We start from the raw sequence: 16,564 nt of genomic DNA on the forward strand, positions 1-16,564 counted from the left end.
CGGGGTGCTGGTTCCCTAGGGTGGGGATCTCTGACCAGAGTCCCCTGGGGCGGGCCGAGGCTGGCTGCCAGGCTGGGGAAGGGCCTTGCGGAGCTAGGCGGCAGCAGGCACCGGGAGCCCCTGCAGAGAGTTGGCAGGAGCCTGCGTCACTGCCAGGCCTGCAGAGGGGACAATGGGACAGTGAGACAGCACATGGGGGCCTGTGGGAAGGAGCACGGGGGGAAGGGGGGGTGAGTGTGTCATCGTGAGGGGGACGTACGTGTGTGGGTGTGCCAGGGTACCCGTGTGTGTTCCCATGTGAGTGCACGGGGGGTGAGTGTGTCATCGTGAGGGGGACGTACGTGTGTGGGTGTGCCAGGGTACCTGTGTGTGTTCCCGTGTGAGTGCACGGGGGGTGAGTGTGTCATCGTGAGGGGGACGTACGTGTGTGGGTGTGCCAGGGTACCTGTGTGTGTTCCCATGTGAGTGCACGGGGGGGTGAGTGTGTCATCGTGAGGGGGACGTACGTGTGTGGGTGTGCCAGGGTACCTGTGTGTGTTCCCATGTGAGTGCACGGGGGGGGTGAGTGTGTCATTGTGAGGGGGACGTACGTGTGTGGGTGTGCCAGGGTACCTGTGTGTGTTCCCATGTGAGTGCACGGGGGGTGAGTGTGTCATCGTGAGGGGGACGTACGTGTGTGGGTGTGCCAGGGGTACCCGTGTGTGTTCCCATGTGAGTGCACGGGGGGTGAGTGTGTCATTGTGAGGGGGACGTACGTGTGTGGGTGTGCCAGGGGTACCTGTGTGTGTTCCCATGTGAGTGCACGGGGGGTGAGTGTGTCATCGTGAGGGGGACGTTCGTGTGTGGGTGTGCCAGGGTACCCGTGTGTGTTCCCATGTGAGTGCACGGGGGGTGAGTGTGTCATCGTGAGGGGGACGTTCGTGTGTGGGTGTGCCAGGGTACCTGTGTGTGTTCCCATGTGAGTGCACGGGGGGGGTGAGTGTGTCATTGTGAGGGGGACGTACGTGTGTGGGTGTGCCAGGGTACCTGTGTGTGTTCCCATGTGAGTGCACGGGGGGTGAGTGTGTCATCGTGAGGGGGACGTACGTGTGTGGGTGTGCCAGGGGTACCCGTGTGTGTTCCCATGTGAGTGCACGGGGGGTGAGTGTGTCATTGTGAGGGGGACGTACGTGTGTGGGTGTGCCAGGGGTACCTGTGTGTGTTCCCATGTGAGTGCACGGGGGGGTGAGTGTGTCATCGTGAGGGGGACGTACGTGTGTGGGTGTGCCAGGGTACCTGTGTGTGTTCCCATGTGAGTGCACGGGGGGGTGAGTGTGTCATCGTGAGGGGGACGTACGTGTGTGGGTGTGCCAGGGGTACCCGTGTGTGTTCCCATGTGAGTGCACGGGGGGGTGAGTGTGTCATTGTGAGGGGGACGTACGTGTGTGGGTGTGCCAGGGTACCTGTGTGTGTTCCCATGTGAGTGCATGGGGGGGTGAGTGTGTCATTGTGAGGGGGACGTACGTGTGTGGGTGTGCCAGGGTACCCGTGTGTGTTCCCATGTGAGTGCACGGGGGGTGAGTGTGTTATCGTGAGGGGGACGTACGTGTGTGGGTGTGCCAGGGTACCTGTGTGTGTTCCCATGTGAGTGCACGGGGGGGTGAGTGTGTCATTGTGAGGGGGACGTATGTGTGTGGGTGTGCCAGGGTACCTGTGTGTGTTCCCATGTGAGTGCATGGGGGGGTGAGTGTGTCATTGTGAGGGGGACGTACGTGTGTGGGTGTGCCAGGGTACCTGTGTGTGTTCCCATGTGAGTGCACGGGGGGGTGAGTGTGTCATTGTGAGGGGAACGTACGTGTGTGGGTGTGCCAGGGTACCTGTGTGTGTTCCCATGTGAGTGCACGGGGGGTGAGTGTGTCATCGTGAGGGGGACGTACGTGTGTGGGTGTGCCAGGGGTACCTGTGTGTGTTCCCATGTGAGTGCACGGGGGGTGAGTGTGTCATCGTGAGGGGGACGTACGTGTGTGGGTGTGCCAGGGGTACCTGTGTGTGTTCCCATGTGAGTGCACGGGGGGGGTGAGTGTGTCATCGTGAGGGGGACGTACGTGTGTGGGTGTGCCAGGGTACCTGTGTGTGTTCCCATGTGAGTGCACGGGGGGGTGAGTGTGTCATTGTGAGGGGGACGTATGTGTGTGGGTGTGCCAGGGTACCTGTGTGTGTTCCCATGTGAGTGCATGGGGGGGTGAGTGTGTCATTGTGAGGGGGACGTACGTGTGTGGGTGTGCCAGGGTACCTGTGTGTGTTCCCATGTGAGTGCACGGGGGGGTGAGTGTGTCATTGTGAGGGGAACGTACGTGTGTGGGTGTGCCAGGGTACCCGTGTGTGTTCCCATGTGAGTGCACGGGGGGTGAGTGTGTCATCGTGAGGGGGACGTACGTGTGTGGGTGTGCCAGGGTACCTGTGTGTGTTCCCATGTGAGTGCACGGGGGGGTGAGTGTGTCATCGTGAGGGGGACGTACGTGTGTGGGTGTGCCAGGGTACCTGTGTGTGTTCCCATGTGAGTGCACGGGGGGTGAGTGTGTCATCGTGAGGGGGACGTACGTGTGTGGGTGTGCCAGGGTACCTGTGTGTGTTCCCATGTGAGTGCACGGGGGGGTGAGTGTGTCATCGTGAGGGGGACGTACGTGTGTGGGTGTGCCAGGGTACCTGTGTGTGTTCCCATGTGAGTGCACGGGGGGTGAGTGTGTCATCGTGAGGGGGACGTACGTGTGTGGGTGTGCCAGGGTACCTGTGTGTGTTCCCATGTGAGTGCACGGGGGGTGCACGCCAGGATGGGGGCCTGTGTGTACCTGCATGCCTGTGCGCGTAGACGGATGCCTGCTACACCCATGCATGTGTGTACAGCAGTGTGTGTCTGTTGGTGACTGCCCCCCCTGCACACTCGGCTATGGAACTGGCCCAGACATTGTGGCCCCAGTGGGCTGATTCCTGGGTTGGCTCTGCCCAAGGTTGCACAGCCCTGTGCCCCTGTCCCCCCTCCCGAAATGGCTGGAGTGGCTCGGTGGGGCCCCCTGTCCCACTCCTCCTCCCTGCAGTGCCAGACTAGAAGGCCTGGCACCAGCACACAAACGCCCCGTGTGTGTGTACGGGGACATACCCGCGTGTAACACCCTGATACACACACACACAAAGAGCTTTGTACACACACCACGTCTGCACACGTGACATGCCCTATGTCTGCACACACCACAGTTCCTATTTCCACCCACCCACTTCACATGTTTGCTCACTCTTCGCAGCTCCCCTCTGTGCCAAGCCAGACAGATTTAGCTCCTTTAATCTGTCCTCGGGCAGTGACCCAACCTCCGCGGCTCTGTGGCGCTTCTCTGAGCTCCCTGCACTTCCTCTCTCTCCGGGGCTGAGGGGCCTGGAGCAGCGCACACCAGCCTGGGTGGCTCTCCCCGAGCTGCATGGAGAGCCCCCGACCCGGCCATCCTTCGCTCCACCCATTTCTGGCCTTTACTCTAGTTCGCCTGGGAGCTCTCTGGGACAGAGACTGTGCCTCTGGGTCTGTGCAGCCCCCTGCACAATGGGGCCTGACCCTGGCTCTGGCCCACACACCCACTGCAACAGAAACAGTATTGGCAGTGGGGCAGGGGTGGGGAGGGTTGAGCCCTCCGGAAGCCTGGGGGGCCCCTGGGGAGGACAGCTCCCTGGGTGATGGTTGGTTGCAGCGGGGCTGTGTTGCTGACCCTGCCAGCTCACAGTGATAGATCATTAACCTGTGGAACTCACTGCCGCAGGCTCTCTCTGAAACAAATTGTTTAACGGGGTTCCGAGAGGACTGGATGCTCCTGGGCAGCAATTGTCAGGATCAGCCATGCCAGGGCTCCCAGGCATGAGCTTAGCTCTGCCAGGGAGAGAAAGGAACATGGTGAAATAGGGCATCTTTAGAAATTCTGGCCTCAGGGGCTATTCCCTTTCTTTGCCTCCTGCCCACAGCTCCTCCTGCTGGCTAAGTGATGGGGCCACACGGCAGCTCCACAAAGCTGTGAAACCCCTGGGGGGAAAAAGCTCTCCCTGAATAGGCCCCCTGTGATACCAGCCATGGAGGGGAAAATCCAGCATCCTGGGCTGGGAGGAGCAGAAACCACCCCCCACCCCCACCCCCAGCACTGCGCTAGCCCTGCCCACTCGGCTCACCCCCTGCATTTCACAACCCCCTGCGCACAAACGGGGAGGGCAGGCGAAGGCTGGACCATTACACCGACAGCAGCTGGCTCCGGGGCTGTATAAGCTGCCAGGTTGCCTTGGGCTGTGAGTGTCTCAGATCTCACCAGCTAGGCTGGGTCAGTGCCTGGATGGGCAACTCCAGGGACAATCCAAGGTGCTTCCGGCAGTGTGGGGGAGGGGTCCAGTAGGGGGCGTTCTCCCCTCCCGGGCAGTTTAGGCACAGTGCTGGGGGGTGGGAGGGGAGGGGCGCTCTGCCCTCTGAGTCCCCCCATTCAACTCGCCTTTGCCCTGGTGCTCGTACAAAACTTGACAAGCCTTAGCTGAGAGCAGTGCTTGGCCTGCCTTGCCTCGCTGGTTCCTCATGCTGCCCCATCCATCCGTCCGTCCGTCTGTCTGTGTCGTCTCTTGAGTCATGACCTGGTTTGACTGAAAAGACGTGCCAGCTCGCCCTGTGAGCTCCACCTGTGCGTGAATCGCTGCGACTCAGCCTGGCACAGCCGCTCACAGGCTGACACCCACCGGAGCGTTTCGGGGACCGTTCGCGCATCTCGCCTGGCCTCCTGTGTCGCACAGGCCTGCCTGGTGAGGACCTGGGGCTAAGGACGTACCAGGTACACATTCGGATTGCGCTTGTGGAGCTGTGTGACGGAAATCTGCCGTGTCAGCAGTAAGGTGTGCGGCTCCAGGCCCGCGGGCAGGGCCTGACACCTATACCCCGCCCCCCCGACCATCCCCCCCCCCGACAGGCACAAAGAGAAACAATGTGGACGCGGCACTTCGACCTCACAAAGGTTATTCCAAAAATCATCAGCATCCTTAGAAAGCCTAGTTCAGCAGGTTCCTCTGGGGAGGGGGGAAGGGAGGAGCCGTGGAAACTTACCAGGAGTAGAACAAAAGAGACCAGGTTTCAGAGGAGCAGCCGTGTTAGTCTGTATCTGCAAAAAGAACAGGAGGACTTGTGGCACCTTAGAGACTAACCAATTTATTTGAGCATGAGCTTTCGTGAGCTACAGCTCACTTCATTGGATGCAAAAGAGACCAGGTGACCAAGGGGAGGTTAAATCAAGAAACACACAGTCAGGGACATGCCAGGGGGGCATCTTTTCTTCAGTCCAGGAGCGAGAGATCACCCAGCAGAGAGCAGCTTCCTGGGGCAGCAGAGGCATGCAGGTTTTCCTGAGCCCAGATGGCCCCAGTAATTCTGGACAACCCAAGGGACTCATGCCCTAGCCCAGAGAATGCCCTGGAGTGGTGAGGAAACTGAGGCAGGGGCGTGCATTTAGTGTTTATTGCTTTGTATGATCTGTGCTCTCCTGTGCTTTCCATGATTAAGTATAAAAGAGAATAAATGTGTTAGACTGTGCAAAGTGTGAGCGTGTGTTGACTGCTTCACAACTACCACTTGCCCCGAGAGTGAAACTGACCAGAACCGTCACACCTTTGGGTGGAGTTTGGGGCAGGGGTGTGTTTAAGTCCCGGGAAGTCTGAAGGGTTGGTGCTGCACCCAGAAGTGCTCGACAGCAGGTTTCAACACCCAGAGAGTCTGCACCTGGAGAATGTGCCTAAGGACCCTGAGATTGGGGCAGTGGCGGGACTCCAGGCCCCAGAAGCATAGCACACCCCAGGGTATCCAGAGCACAGAGACCTGGATTCCTCTCACAACAGTCCTAATGGGTGGCCAGGCTGGGGGTGCAGGAGGATCTGCGACAGGTATTCAGTCTGGCTTTGAAGCCATCAAAAGATAGAGAATCCCCCACCTCCCTTGGGAGTTTGTTGGAGTGGTTAATCACCTGCACCCTTAACTAATTGTGCCTAATTTGGGGGATCTTCACCATCAGAGTTAAGGGCTGTGAATTCCTGGGAGGTGAGGAAGGGGCAGATTGCTGTGTGAGGCTGGCCTGGAGGCTAATGGTTCCAATCTCAGTGCCTTGATGGAAAATCCTCGGAGCAGCCACCCCTGCAAATTAACAAAATTGTATGCGTGGGGATTTCTGCAATATTGGGAACATGCCTAGTGTTGTACAGCCGGTGGGCCTGTGCCCAGCAAGCACTGGGCTCCAGCTATGATACTGCCAGTCCTTAGCTAATGCCCACAGCCTGGGCAAGATCTGGCATCTGGCCTGGCAGCGGCACACATGGGACACACTGAGGGAGCGCTGGCCCTTTATCCAGTGCGTCAGAGCAGGAGGGTGGAAGGGACTTTGCCTGTGTTGGATGGGAAGCAAGGGAGGGAGCTAGGAGTGTGCATGGGGAGACTTTGGACCCTCTGGGATGGATGTAATCAGGCAACACAAGACCTGGGGGAAGGACCAATGATCACAAGCAAGTCAGCAGTAAGGGGGCAGGAGATTGACCCTTGCACGGGAGGGCCTATGCCCAGTGCAGACGCACTGCCCCAGGAAGGCCGAAGCGTCAACACCTACTAGAAATGCTGGGTCTCTTTGCACAGCTCCATTCCGACAACACTGCATCAAGCAGACGTGGGGACAGCGTGTGGCCAAGGGAGACCCTTGGTTCATGGGCAGGATGAACGAATGCCCCTCATTTCCATTACTGGGCAGCTGGCCACCCTGCAATCTTCTTAGCAAATTCATCCTCACGCTCTTCCCCCCATTTACAGGTGGGAACCAAGGCCCAGGGAGACCAAGCGACGTACCAAAGTCACAGGGAGTTTGGGGCAGAGCAGGAACTTGACCCCAGGCCTCACAGGCTAATGCCCAAAGCCCGGGACCATCCTTCCCCTCATGTCACTAGCTGCTTAAGGCAGTGAAATCAGACGCTTCTGTGCATGGACCCCCAGTTGCGTTGCCCCCACTCCTTCCAATGCTAGAGAAGCCGCTGGCCCCCCCAGTGCACACCCAGTGAAAACGTGCACTGCACTGGCTGCCCTCCATGCCCCTTCTCCCCCACTACAGTCCTCTTTGCAAATCTGCTCACCCTATTCCTAGGGCCTCTGCCTGCGGGGTGGGGAGACTTGTGCCTTCTGCTGCCCTTCTCTCTATCTAAGCACTTCCCCGGGCCCTATCAGAATGATATGAGCCTCACAATGGAGGCAGGCCAGGGCTACCCTCATTGCACAGGCGGGAACTGGGGCACAGTGAGTCTAAATGACTTAGCCGAGGTCACACAGGGAGTCTTGGACAGAGCCAGGAATTGAACTCCTAAGTCCCAAGGTGGGAATCCCACCTGATCCCTTGTCCCAGTCCAGTGCCCTTTTATCGTTACTTATTATTTGGCTGCGGTGGTGTGTGGGCCCCATCACGGAGCAGGACTCCCTCCCGCCAGGCACTGTACCAGCATAGAACAGCTGACAATCTAGTCCCTTCTTCTCCCTTTCACCAGCTCAGTGGCTCCCCATGTGCAGGAGGCAGCTCCCCAACCCCCTAGCAACAAACCCACGTGCCCTGGAGCAGCGCCAGCAGCGGGCTGTGTTGGAAGCAGGCTCTGCCAGTCCCCGGGGGGAGTGGGGGGGGAATGGGTCACACCCCCTAAGCCAGGGATGGGGGAGGCTCCTGCCGGCTGGGACAGCGTGGGAGGGGGAATTCTGTACTGGCTGCCAGTGGGACGGAGCCTGGCTGGGTTTGGGGGCTGTAGGACCCCGGTGCTGCTCACTAGTGCGCAGGCCGCGCGCCCCACTGGGGCAGCTCCTCCCGGACCTTTGCTCTGGCCCGGGCACAAAGTGCCCAGGGGCGTGTTTCTAGGGGGAGCCCTTTAGCGGCGGACTGCGCCCCGAACAAAGATGGCCGCTGGCCACGGGGGAACGGTCCGCGACTGAGCGCTGTGCGGGGCGGAAGCGGAGCCGGGTCCGTCGGGAATAGCCCTCCCGGGGCTGCCGGCCCGTAGCGGAGCCTGGCTCGATGAGCAAGGCGTGGCGGCGAGCGGGCGGCAGGATGGAGGGGGCCGAGGCGGGTGAGGAGCGAGCGCGGTCCCCAGCCCCCCCCCGCCCGGCCGCTGCTGGCCCCTGGGGCCCGGGGCCCCCCTCTCCCAGCAGTAACGGCTCGGGCCGCCGGGGCCGGCCGGGGGGAGCGGGCGGGGACTGGGGCCCGGTGGGCGAGGGGGGAACGTCTGGAGGGGGGCCCGGGGGGGGGGAGCGGCCGGGGGGGGCGGGGACCGGTGGGTGGGGGGAGGGAGCGGGGACTGGCGGGCGGGAACTGGGGCCCGGGGGGGAGCGGCCGGGGGGGGCGGGGACTGGGGCCCGGGGAGGGTGTGGGAGGGAGCGGCCGGGGGGGGCGGGGACTGGGGCCCGGGGGGGGGTGTGTGTGGGAGGGAGCGGCCGGTGGGGGCGGGGACCGGTGGGGGGGGAGCGCGCGGGAACCGGGGCCCGGGGGAGCGTGGGGGGAGAGGCCGGGGGGGGCGGGAACCGGGGCCCGGGGGAGCGTGGGGGGAGCGGCCGGGGGGCCGGCGGGGCCCGGGGGGGCCGGCGGGAACCGGGGCCCGGGGGGGGCAGGGACTGGGGCCCTTTGCGCTGGGGGGGGAAGTGAGCGGGGACTGGGGACCGGCGGGTGGCGGGGGGCTCAGCGGGACCTGGGAGTTATATAGGGCCTGCGCTTGCTCCCTGCCCCAGCCATGGGGCCCCCAGCCAGCCAAGCAGGAGCTGGGGCGGGAGCGGGACAGGGGGCAGAGGAGCCGGGAGGGGCCTGGTGGGTCTCACCCCCTCCCCCGGGGAGTCGAGGCAGCTCATCCCTTCGGCCTGTGGCCCAGCTCCCCGGGAACGCCCCAGGCCGGTGAGGTGACTGCGTGTGTCCCCAGACCAGGACGAGCCCGGCGGGCCCGGCTCCCACAAGAAGAAGCACAAAAAGCACAAGAAGAAGCACAAGAAGAGGCATCACCACGAGACCGGGGGAACCAGCTTCTCCACCGAGACCCTGGAGTCCAGCCCCTTGCTCCCCAAGCCCCAGCTCAAGCTCAAAATCAAGCTGGGTGGGCAGATTCTGGGCACCAAGAGGTAAGGGGAGCCCCAGCGTCCGCTCTGGGTGACGGGGGCACTGGGCGGGATGTGTGACATTTTTGGGGCCAAGGCTTATATTTCAAAATAGGACTCGCTGTAGTGACCAGACCAGGGCCAGGATTCATGCCCGGGTCAGACCAGCCAGGTCTCTCCCTTCAGGCCCTATCGGATCAGCAGGCCCCCCTCGCCCTGTGTCCCCGCCCTGCCTCCCACCTCCCCAGACCAGACCAATGGGCCCTCTGCCCTGGAGCCATTACAGGGGCCAATGCTGGTGTTGTGCGGGTAGACGCAAGCCCACAGATCCTAGTGTGGGTCTCTGTGTGGGCAAGCAAACTCTGCTCCAACCTAACGGGCAGGGTCTGGGCTGTCTCTCCAGTGTGCCGACCTTCACAGTGATCCCCGAGGTGCCGCGCTCGCCTTCCCCCCTGATGGTCGTGGATGACGAGGACGAGCCCATGGAGGGGGTCCCCATTGAGCAGTATCGGGCCTGGCTGGGTGAGTGCTAAAGGGGGAGATCCTCGCTGTACAGCTCTGCAGCATTCCCAAACAGCAGGCAAGGAAGCCCAGCCCCCGATAAGGGTGGGGAGGGGATCCTGGGGCAGCTGCATGGCTGGGGGGAGCCCTGGGGTGGGGTGAGGCCCCTGGGGCAGGGAGGTATCAGGTGATCCTACATTCGCCCAACCAAGCTCTGAGTGCTCTTGTTTCCCTCCCATAGGCAGTAACAAAATAGCTGTAAACAGCTTTGGGGGACCCCAGCTTCTCCCCCGTGTTGGGCTGCTCCCTTGACTCTGTTCCGGCTTGGCTAGTGAGGCTGTGGGTGCTGCCCAGGGAGCCAGGGCTGAGCTTTGCCATGCTCTGGGGTTTCCCCTGGTGGGAGCCAGAGATGGATCCTATGCCCAGGGGCCAGAGGAAGTGTAAAGCCAGGTCCTAGTAGGGGTCTGTTGGGCATCTGCCCCTGGAGAGAACAGTCTCTTGGGAGCAGGCCAACCACTGGGAGTTACAGGGGGCCCAGGACAGGTGGTAACACTGTGTCCCCCTCCTGGGGCTGCGCAGATGAAGACAGTAACCTGGACCCATCGCCCCTGCCGGACCTGGACTCGGAGAGCTGCTTCCCTGCCCGCGAGGACGAGGAGGAGGAGCGCTGGCTGGATGCGCTGGAGAAGGGCGAGCTGGACGACAACGGCGAGCTGAAGAAGGAGGTGGATGAGTCGCTGCTCACGGCCAGACAGGTGAGGGGGGCTGGGAGCCTGAGCTGTGCAGACTGGGAGCTGCTGTAGGGGTCAGTCCCTCCCTCCCATGTGGCCTAGGAAGGCTGTGGGTGGCCCATGTGTACAGGGCGGCGGCTGAGACATGTGCAGGGGTTGTGGCTGCAGCAGCCTGCTTGGTACAGAGAGCAGCCAGGGTAGCACAGAATCCCCTGTGCCCAAAGCTCTCCCATGCGTGGGGCTTTAGAGCCCCACGTCCTGCCGGGCTCCCTGCCTCCCTTGCACAGGGAGGCCCTGACACTTGCACACTCCCCAAAGCCAGCCAATCTCCCCCAAGCCGGGGCTGGATTGGAGCCCCTCCCCCAGCGGGGAAAGCCCCCTCAGCCTGACCGTCCCTCTTGCTCTGTGCCCCTCGCAGAAAGCTCTCCTGCACAAGCAACAGAGCCAGCCGCTCCTGGAGCTGCCCATGGGCTACAAGGCGAAGGAGATGACGGAGGAGATGCTGGTGAAGCGGGAGGAGCGAGCCCGCAAGCGGCGCCTGCAGGCGGCCAAGAAGGCGGAGGAGAACAAGAACCAGACCATTGAGCGCCTCACCAAGACCAACAAGGCCAAGGTGAAGACGCTGCGGGAGCGCAAGGCCAAGCAGGCCCCGTGCCCCATGATCCGCTACTGCAACACCGTGGACCGGATCACCGTGTCCTTCCCGCCTGGGGTCACGCTGCCCCTGCTGCCCTGCACGCTGCCGCCCGTGCCCGCACCCACCACCTGTGGGGTCAGCGGCTGCCCCAACCGCAAGCGTTACTCCTGCTCACGCACCGGCGTGCCCCTCTGCAGCTTTGCCTGCTACCAGAAGAACCTGCAGCTGCAGGAGGCAGTCGGCTAGGGCTCCAGGCGCTGACCCTTGCTGCCGGGCTCAACCTCTTCGAGGGCATGGCTGAAGATCCCTGTGTCCCTCTAGGGAGGACCAGGGGGGATATTCGCTCTCCATGAGCTCAGGATGCAGCTGCTACCCTTTGACTATGAGCTGAGGACCCTGGCATCTGGGACCCCTACTAGGACTAGCTCATTCCCTGAAAGCTGAGTCATGTCTGAGCCCAGAGTCGCCGCAGGGTTGGGCCTGTCTGCCCCAGGCCAGCCTGGGGGCCCCAGTGCAGCTTAGGCTCCGTGCAGCTTAGGCTCCATGCAGCCTGGCCTCCCCGTGTCTCTCCCACCCGCCCTGGTGACTGGGAGGGGTGTGGAACGGCACGAGCTGGGACTGGGCTCGGCTGCGTGGTGTCACCAGGCCCTGCCACGAGGAGGCATATCCCACCCTTCGGTGCCTGCCTGCCGGCAGTGCTGAGCTCTGCTGTGCTTGGGGGAGGGAGGGCTGTGGGTGGTTTCTTCCAGCTGCCAGTGGAAGGACTGACTGGGCCCATACACCGAAGGGCTGTTTGCTCTGCTCTGCCCAGGTACAGGAGACGTAAATCAGCCAGCCCCATTGGCTGGGGAGAAAGTCTCTGGATGTGCTCAGAGCGCCCCTCCCACCCAGGGCAGGTGTTGTGGGGCCGGGGGAGGCCCTTGGAGATGTGTGAGTGACAGTAGGAGTACCACCCACGCTGTAACTATTGATGCAGGGAGGCAGTCAAGTGGGGTCAAAGCAGTTGGCGGAGCTTGTGGGGGACGGGATGGGATGTTTCTCCAGGGAGTGGGCTTTGGGCTGCCCCAAGACCGTCAGGGCATGTCTGCCTGGGCCTGGCTCGCTGTCTCCTCGCTCCAGCTCTCAGGAGCTCAGACCACCATGTTTGTGCACGGGAAGGTGGGAGCGTGTCTGGTGGGATGCTGCAGGGCAGACTGGGTGTTGCTCGTCACCCTCCTGCAGGGCCCCTTCATGCTCTTCTTGGGGCCGGGGGTTTGTTACCTGTAACGTTCATTAAACCCCACAGTACAGAAGAAACATCTGTCGCTTCCCTGATGTGGGCCGGTGGGAGCCTTTCTTTGATCTCGGGGCTGGGCTGGTGGGTTGTGGGGGAGCTCTGGGCTTTTGGGTTCTGTTGGTGAAAGCAGGCCAGTCTCTGCTCCATGCAGAGGGGGGAAAGGCTGCCCAGCCTGTGACCTCGGCCACCCCACTTCCAGAGCCCCTCGCACCAGGTCCCAGGGGATGTTTCCAGAGCACCCTGATTTCATCATCTAGTCCCCTGGGGGAGCAGCCAGGGCAGTAAGTCTTGTGGGGCAAGGCAGAGGCTGTGGGGCTTGATCCCAGAGCTGAGATGTAGCCAAGGGTCGCTCGCCCAGTGTCATTCACTCTTCTCGTGTCTCCCGCTGCTGTGCCCCAGTGTCTGGTGACAAGCACGAAGCAGGGTTCTGGCCTGTGGCCCAGGCTGGGATTCCCACCTCGTGCTCTGAGCTTGTCCCAGGACAGTCGCGCTCTTGTGCACATGAAGTCTCGTCCTGGAGCTGCAATTCCTCACTCTTCCCCTCGTCCTGGGCTGGCAGTGCCTGTGCCCACTCGCTGGCCCCCAGTGACCCTGGGCAGAGCACTTGGTATGGAAAGTCCGTTTAACTTTTGGGGTGTAGCTTTCGGGTTTAGGGCTGGCAGCCCTGGTGCTAATGGGGACCCTACAATAACACAGGTGTGTCCAGCATTCAGAACAAACAGTTTTACCCTCCAGCGTAGCAGGCTCCCCTTCCGCCTGCAGAGCTTTGGGAGGATCAGAGGGTTTGGGGCCTTCCCCTCTAGGAATGGCCACACAGCAGCAGATCACCTGGCCCCCTTGCCAAGGCTCCTGTCTCTGGGGCGGCAGGCCAGCTCTTCGCAGGAAGATGCGAGGGGGTCCCCCTGCCCCCGCTGGACTGTTATGGACCAACCTGTTCAAAGGAGAAGCGTCTTCCTGTCCCGCAGTTAGGGTCTCCAAGTGTTCAGGGATGGCTGGGGCTGAGCTGACCCCAGCCATCACCCGCTCCCTGGCGCAGATGCAGGTTAACAAGGTGGATCCTTAACGCTCGTGAGCTAACCTTGAGCTCAGCCTCCTCCCTAGTCTGCCTTGAGCTCAGCCTCTCCCCGGCTGCCATCTGCCTGTCCTTCCTAACCAACCTCATCCCCTCTCGGGGGTAGCAGGGGAGGGGCTCGTGACACGACCATTCCTTTTCTGCTTCCTGCAGAGATCTTGATTTCAGTGGCACCCTGCTCTGTCCTTTTCCCCAAGCTGGCCTGACCAGAACTGGACCCCAGGGCAGGGCAGCCCATCGGTTCATCGACTGCCACGAGACCGGTTTGCCTGTTATCCTTCCCCCTCAGTCTCTCTGCACCCCAACAGCCTGTTAGCCGCTGCCAGCGGGTCCTGCCCCAAGAACTGAGCCCTCAGAAGGTGCATGAGGAGGTCAGATTAAACCCTCCAATGTGCCTTACTTTGCATCTGTCAGCCCTGGATCCCAGCTGCCAGGGTGCTGCCCCTTCCCCTGGCTGGCTCTGAAGTTCCTCATGGGCTTCTCCCTGTCCTACGGCCTCCTTCCCCAGTGGTGTGGCCTGCTGAACAGTTTATGTTGGTTTCAAGGCCCCTTGCAAAGAGGAAGGACAGAAACTTTTCTAAATACAGAGCTGATTCCCCTGCACTTTCTGGCTGCTGCTGCAGCCCTGGGGCTGGGCCCAAGCTGGCTCTGTGTGTGTGTGTGTGTGGGGGGGTGCAGCCTGGCAGTCCTTCAGGGGTGGTGCTCCCCAGGTGGGCTCCAGGGACCTGGCTCCGAGCCCTGGCTGGGTGACACCTCGCCCCTTCAGGCTGCTTGGCCCATCACAGACCCCAACTGGACAAGGCAGCAGGTGGCAAACGTCAGATCCCACAGAGGCACCTCAGGTAAACAAGTCCTCGAAGCACAGAAACCAGAGCCAATGCGAACAGATTTTATGCTCGTTAACACCACCACACAGCAAAGGCTTCCCACAAGCGCTCGCCGAGACCTGCTCAGAGACGATCACCTCGACCTGTCCCAGGACATGTCACCGTTCATGGGGACGAGGTCACAGATGCAGAAGCCCCTGTCTCCCACTCCTTTCCCTTGGACGCTCGCTCGCAGGTCACCTCTGCTCCCACCCACCAGCTGGTCACACCTGGGCCCTGCTCTGCGGTTCAGCTGTCAGTGTCAAGGACATCACAGCCCAGCCACTGCCCTGTGCTGACCATCTCCTCACTAAGGCGTGGCCGGAGCTCTCCCAGCTCCCCGGCAACGAGACCCGTGACTCTGATTTCACCACAAAGACGTCACCAAATCCCTCCAAGCCTACGCTGAGACCATGGCGGGCATATGAACTCCAGGAGGCTTGGGCCCCCACCCTGCCCGCTGCCAGTTCCCCAGCCCCAGGCTGCCTGAGCACCTCCAGCCCAGAGCGCTGGACCCAGCTGCCTGGGCCACAAGCCCCCAGCCTGGCCACAGGGGAAGACTGCCAGCACGCAGCAGGAGGGTACCTGGGGGTAGAGTGTGGGTGGGCTGTTTGGGGAGACTCAACCTCCCCTGGCCTGTGATACCTGCCGCCTATGACCGAGGCTGTATTATAGGCAAAGAGAACCTGGTTTCAGCTTCCCCCAGTGGTTCCTTGGCCAGGAGCTGATCTCACCCAGGCAGTGGGTCCAGCGGGGCGAGTGTTGTGGTCATGTGTGGGGACGGATAAATAGTGCTGTGTCATCTGTGTATTACTGGCACTGATTCTGTGTCATCTGACCCGTTCACCTGGCTGCAGGTCGATGTTAATAGGAGCGGGAAGAATAATAGAATCAGAATATCAGGGTTGGAAGGGACCTCAGGAGGTCATCTAGTCCAACTCCCTGCTCAAAACAGGACTGATCCCCAACTACATCATCCCAGCCAGGGCTTTGTCAAGCCTGACCTTAAAAACCTCTAAGGAAGGAGATTCCACCACCTCCCTAAGTAACCCATTCTAGGGCTTCACCACCCTCCTAGTGAAAAAGTTTTTCCTAATATCCAAAAGTTTTTCCTAATAGCCAAGAGAATTGATCCCCGTGGGACTCCCCAGATGAGGGGCCTATCAATGGAGGTGCAGATTCCCATCTCTCCTCAGGAAAGACTCAAACCATTGGAGTGCCTTACCCTGGGCCCGACCATACAGCAGTATCCCACGGGCGACAGGGCACAGGGGGATGGGAAGTGAGCTGGTTACAGCAATATGCAGGTGAGACAAAGCTCTGTTATTTATCCATCATCATGCACGACTACAACACTAGCGCCAAGCGTGGATGAAATGGGCTCAAGGCCGAGGAACAGCTGGCGGAAGCTGAAACCCAGCAAGACGCAGGTGATGCTGGAGGGCAGAGGGAAGCACTCTGACCAGTTTGCAGCCATGGCGTAGTCCCCGTTAGTGGAAAGTTCATGCCCACAAGTGGTTGGTTCAGTCTGTAGTTTAGGAGGCTCCTAGATTCCTCGTTGACACTGAACTCTCACAAAACAGCACTCACAAGTAAAGGTTTCTACCCCCTCTGGCTGGCTAGGAGACGCCGTCCCATCCTGGTGGCCAGTGACCTGGGCCTGGTTAGACAAGCCTGCGTCACCTCCCAGCTGGACTACAGCAAAGCAGCAGCGCTGGGCGTGAAGCCACCAGCTTTAGGAAACTCCAGCTGCTACCGAACACAGCAAAGCATCTCCCCAGCACTGTGCCCAGCAGGTCTGTCCTTGGTTCTCTGCACTGGCTTCCCATGGACTGCAAATCAAGTTCAAGGTAAGAGATCCCTTACGTCTCTGGGAGGAGGAGAACTCTACTCCGCTGGCACAATAAGGAAAAGGAGGACTTGTGGCACCTTAGAGACTAACCAATTTATTTGAGCATGAGCTTTCGTGAGCCACAGCTCACTTCATCGGATGCGTCTGTAGCTGTAGCTCACGAAAGCTCATGCTCTAATAAATTGGTTAGTCTCTAAGGTGCCACGAGTCCTCCTGTTCTTTTTGTGGATACAGACTAACACAGCTGCTGCTCTGAAATCTACAATAAGGGTAAAGCTCATCTGTTCAGGAGACAGCGCTTTTCTGGGGCCAGTCCTGACTATGCCATGACCATCCCAAGACAGGAGCTGGGGCAGCGTGGGATATGCCTGTATCAACTTGTGAAGTGTTCTGTGCCTCGCTGAAATATTGGCACTGTGGCCGCACTACTTCAGACCAGCCCAGCCTGTTGTGTTGCAGTCTAGGTGGCTGCCCTGCCTGGGAAAGGTATTTAACA

The 16,564-nt window shown here is 61.0% G+C and overlaps 1 protein-coding gene across 1 annotated transcript; it reads left to right on the forward strand.

The window, feature by feature from the left end:
- Positions 1–7,964: 7,964 nt before the first annotated feature.
- Positions 7,965–12,298, forward strand: INO80B (INO80 complex subunit B). Its single transcript, XM_077816112.1, has 5 exons — positions 7,965–8,121; positions 8,962–9,157; positions 9,537–9,655; positions 10,214–10,389; positions 10,784–12,298. Exons 1-5 carry the CDS (start codon positions 8,070–8,072, stop codon positions 11,246–11,248), a joined length of 1,008 nt encoding a protein of 335 aa, XP_077672238.1. The 5' UTR covers positions 7,965–8,069; the 3' UTR covers positions 11,249–12,298.
- The last annotated feature ends 4,266 nt before the right edge of the window (positions 12,299–16,564 follow it).

This window comes from Eretmochelys imbricata, chromosome 4, assembly GCF_965152235.1.
Source record: "Eretmochelys imbricata isolate rEreImb1 chromosome 4, rEreImb1.hap1, whole genome shotgun sequence".
Lineage (NCBI taxonomy): Eukaryota > Metazoa > Chordata > Testudines > Cheloniidae > Eretmochelys > Eretmochelys imbricata.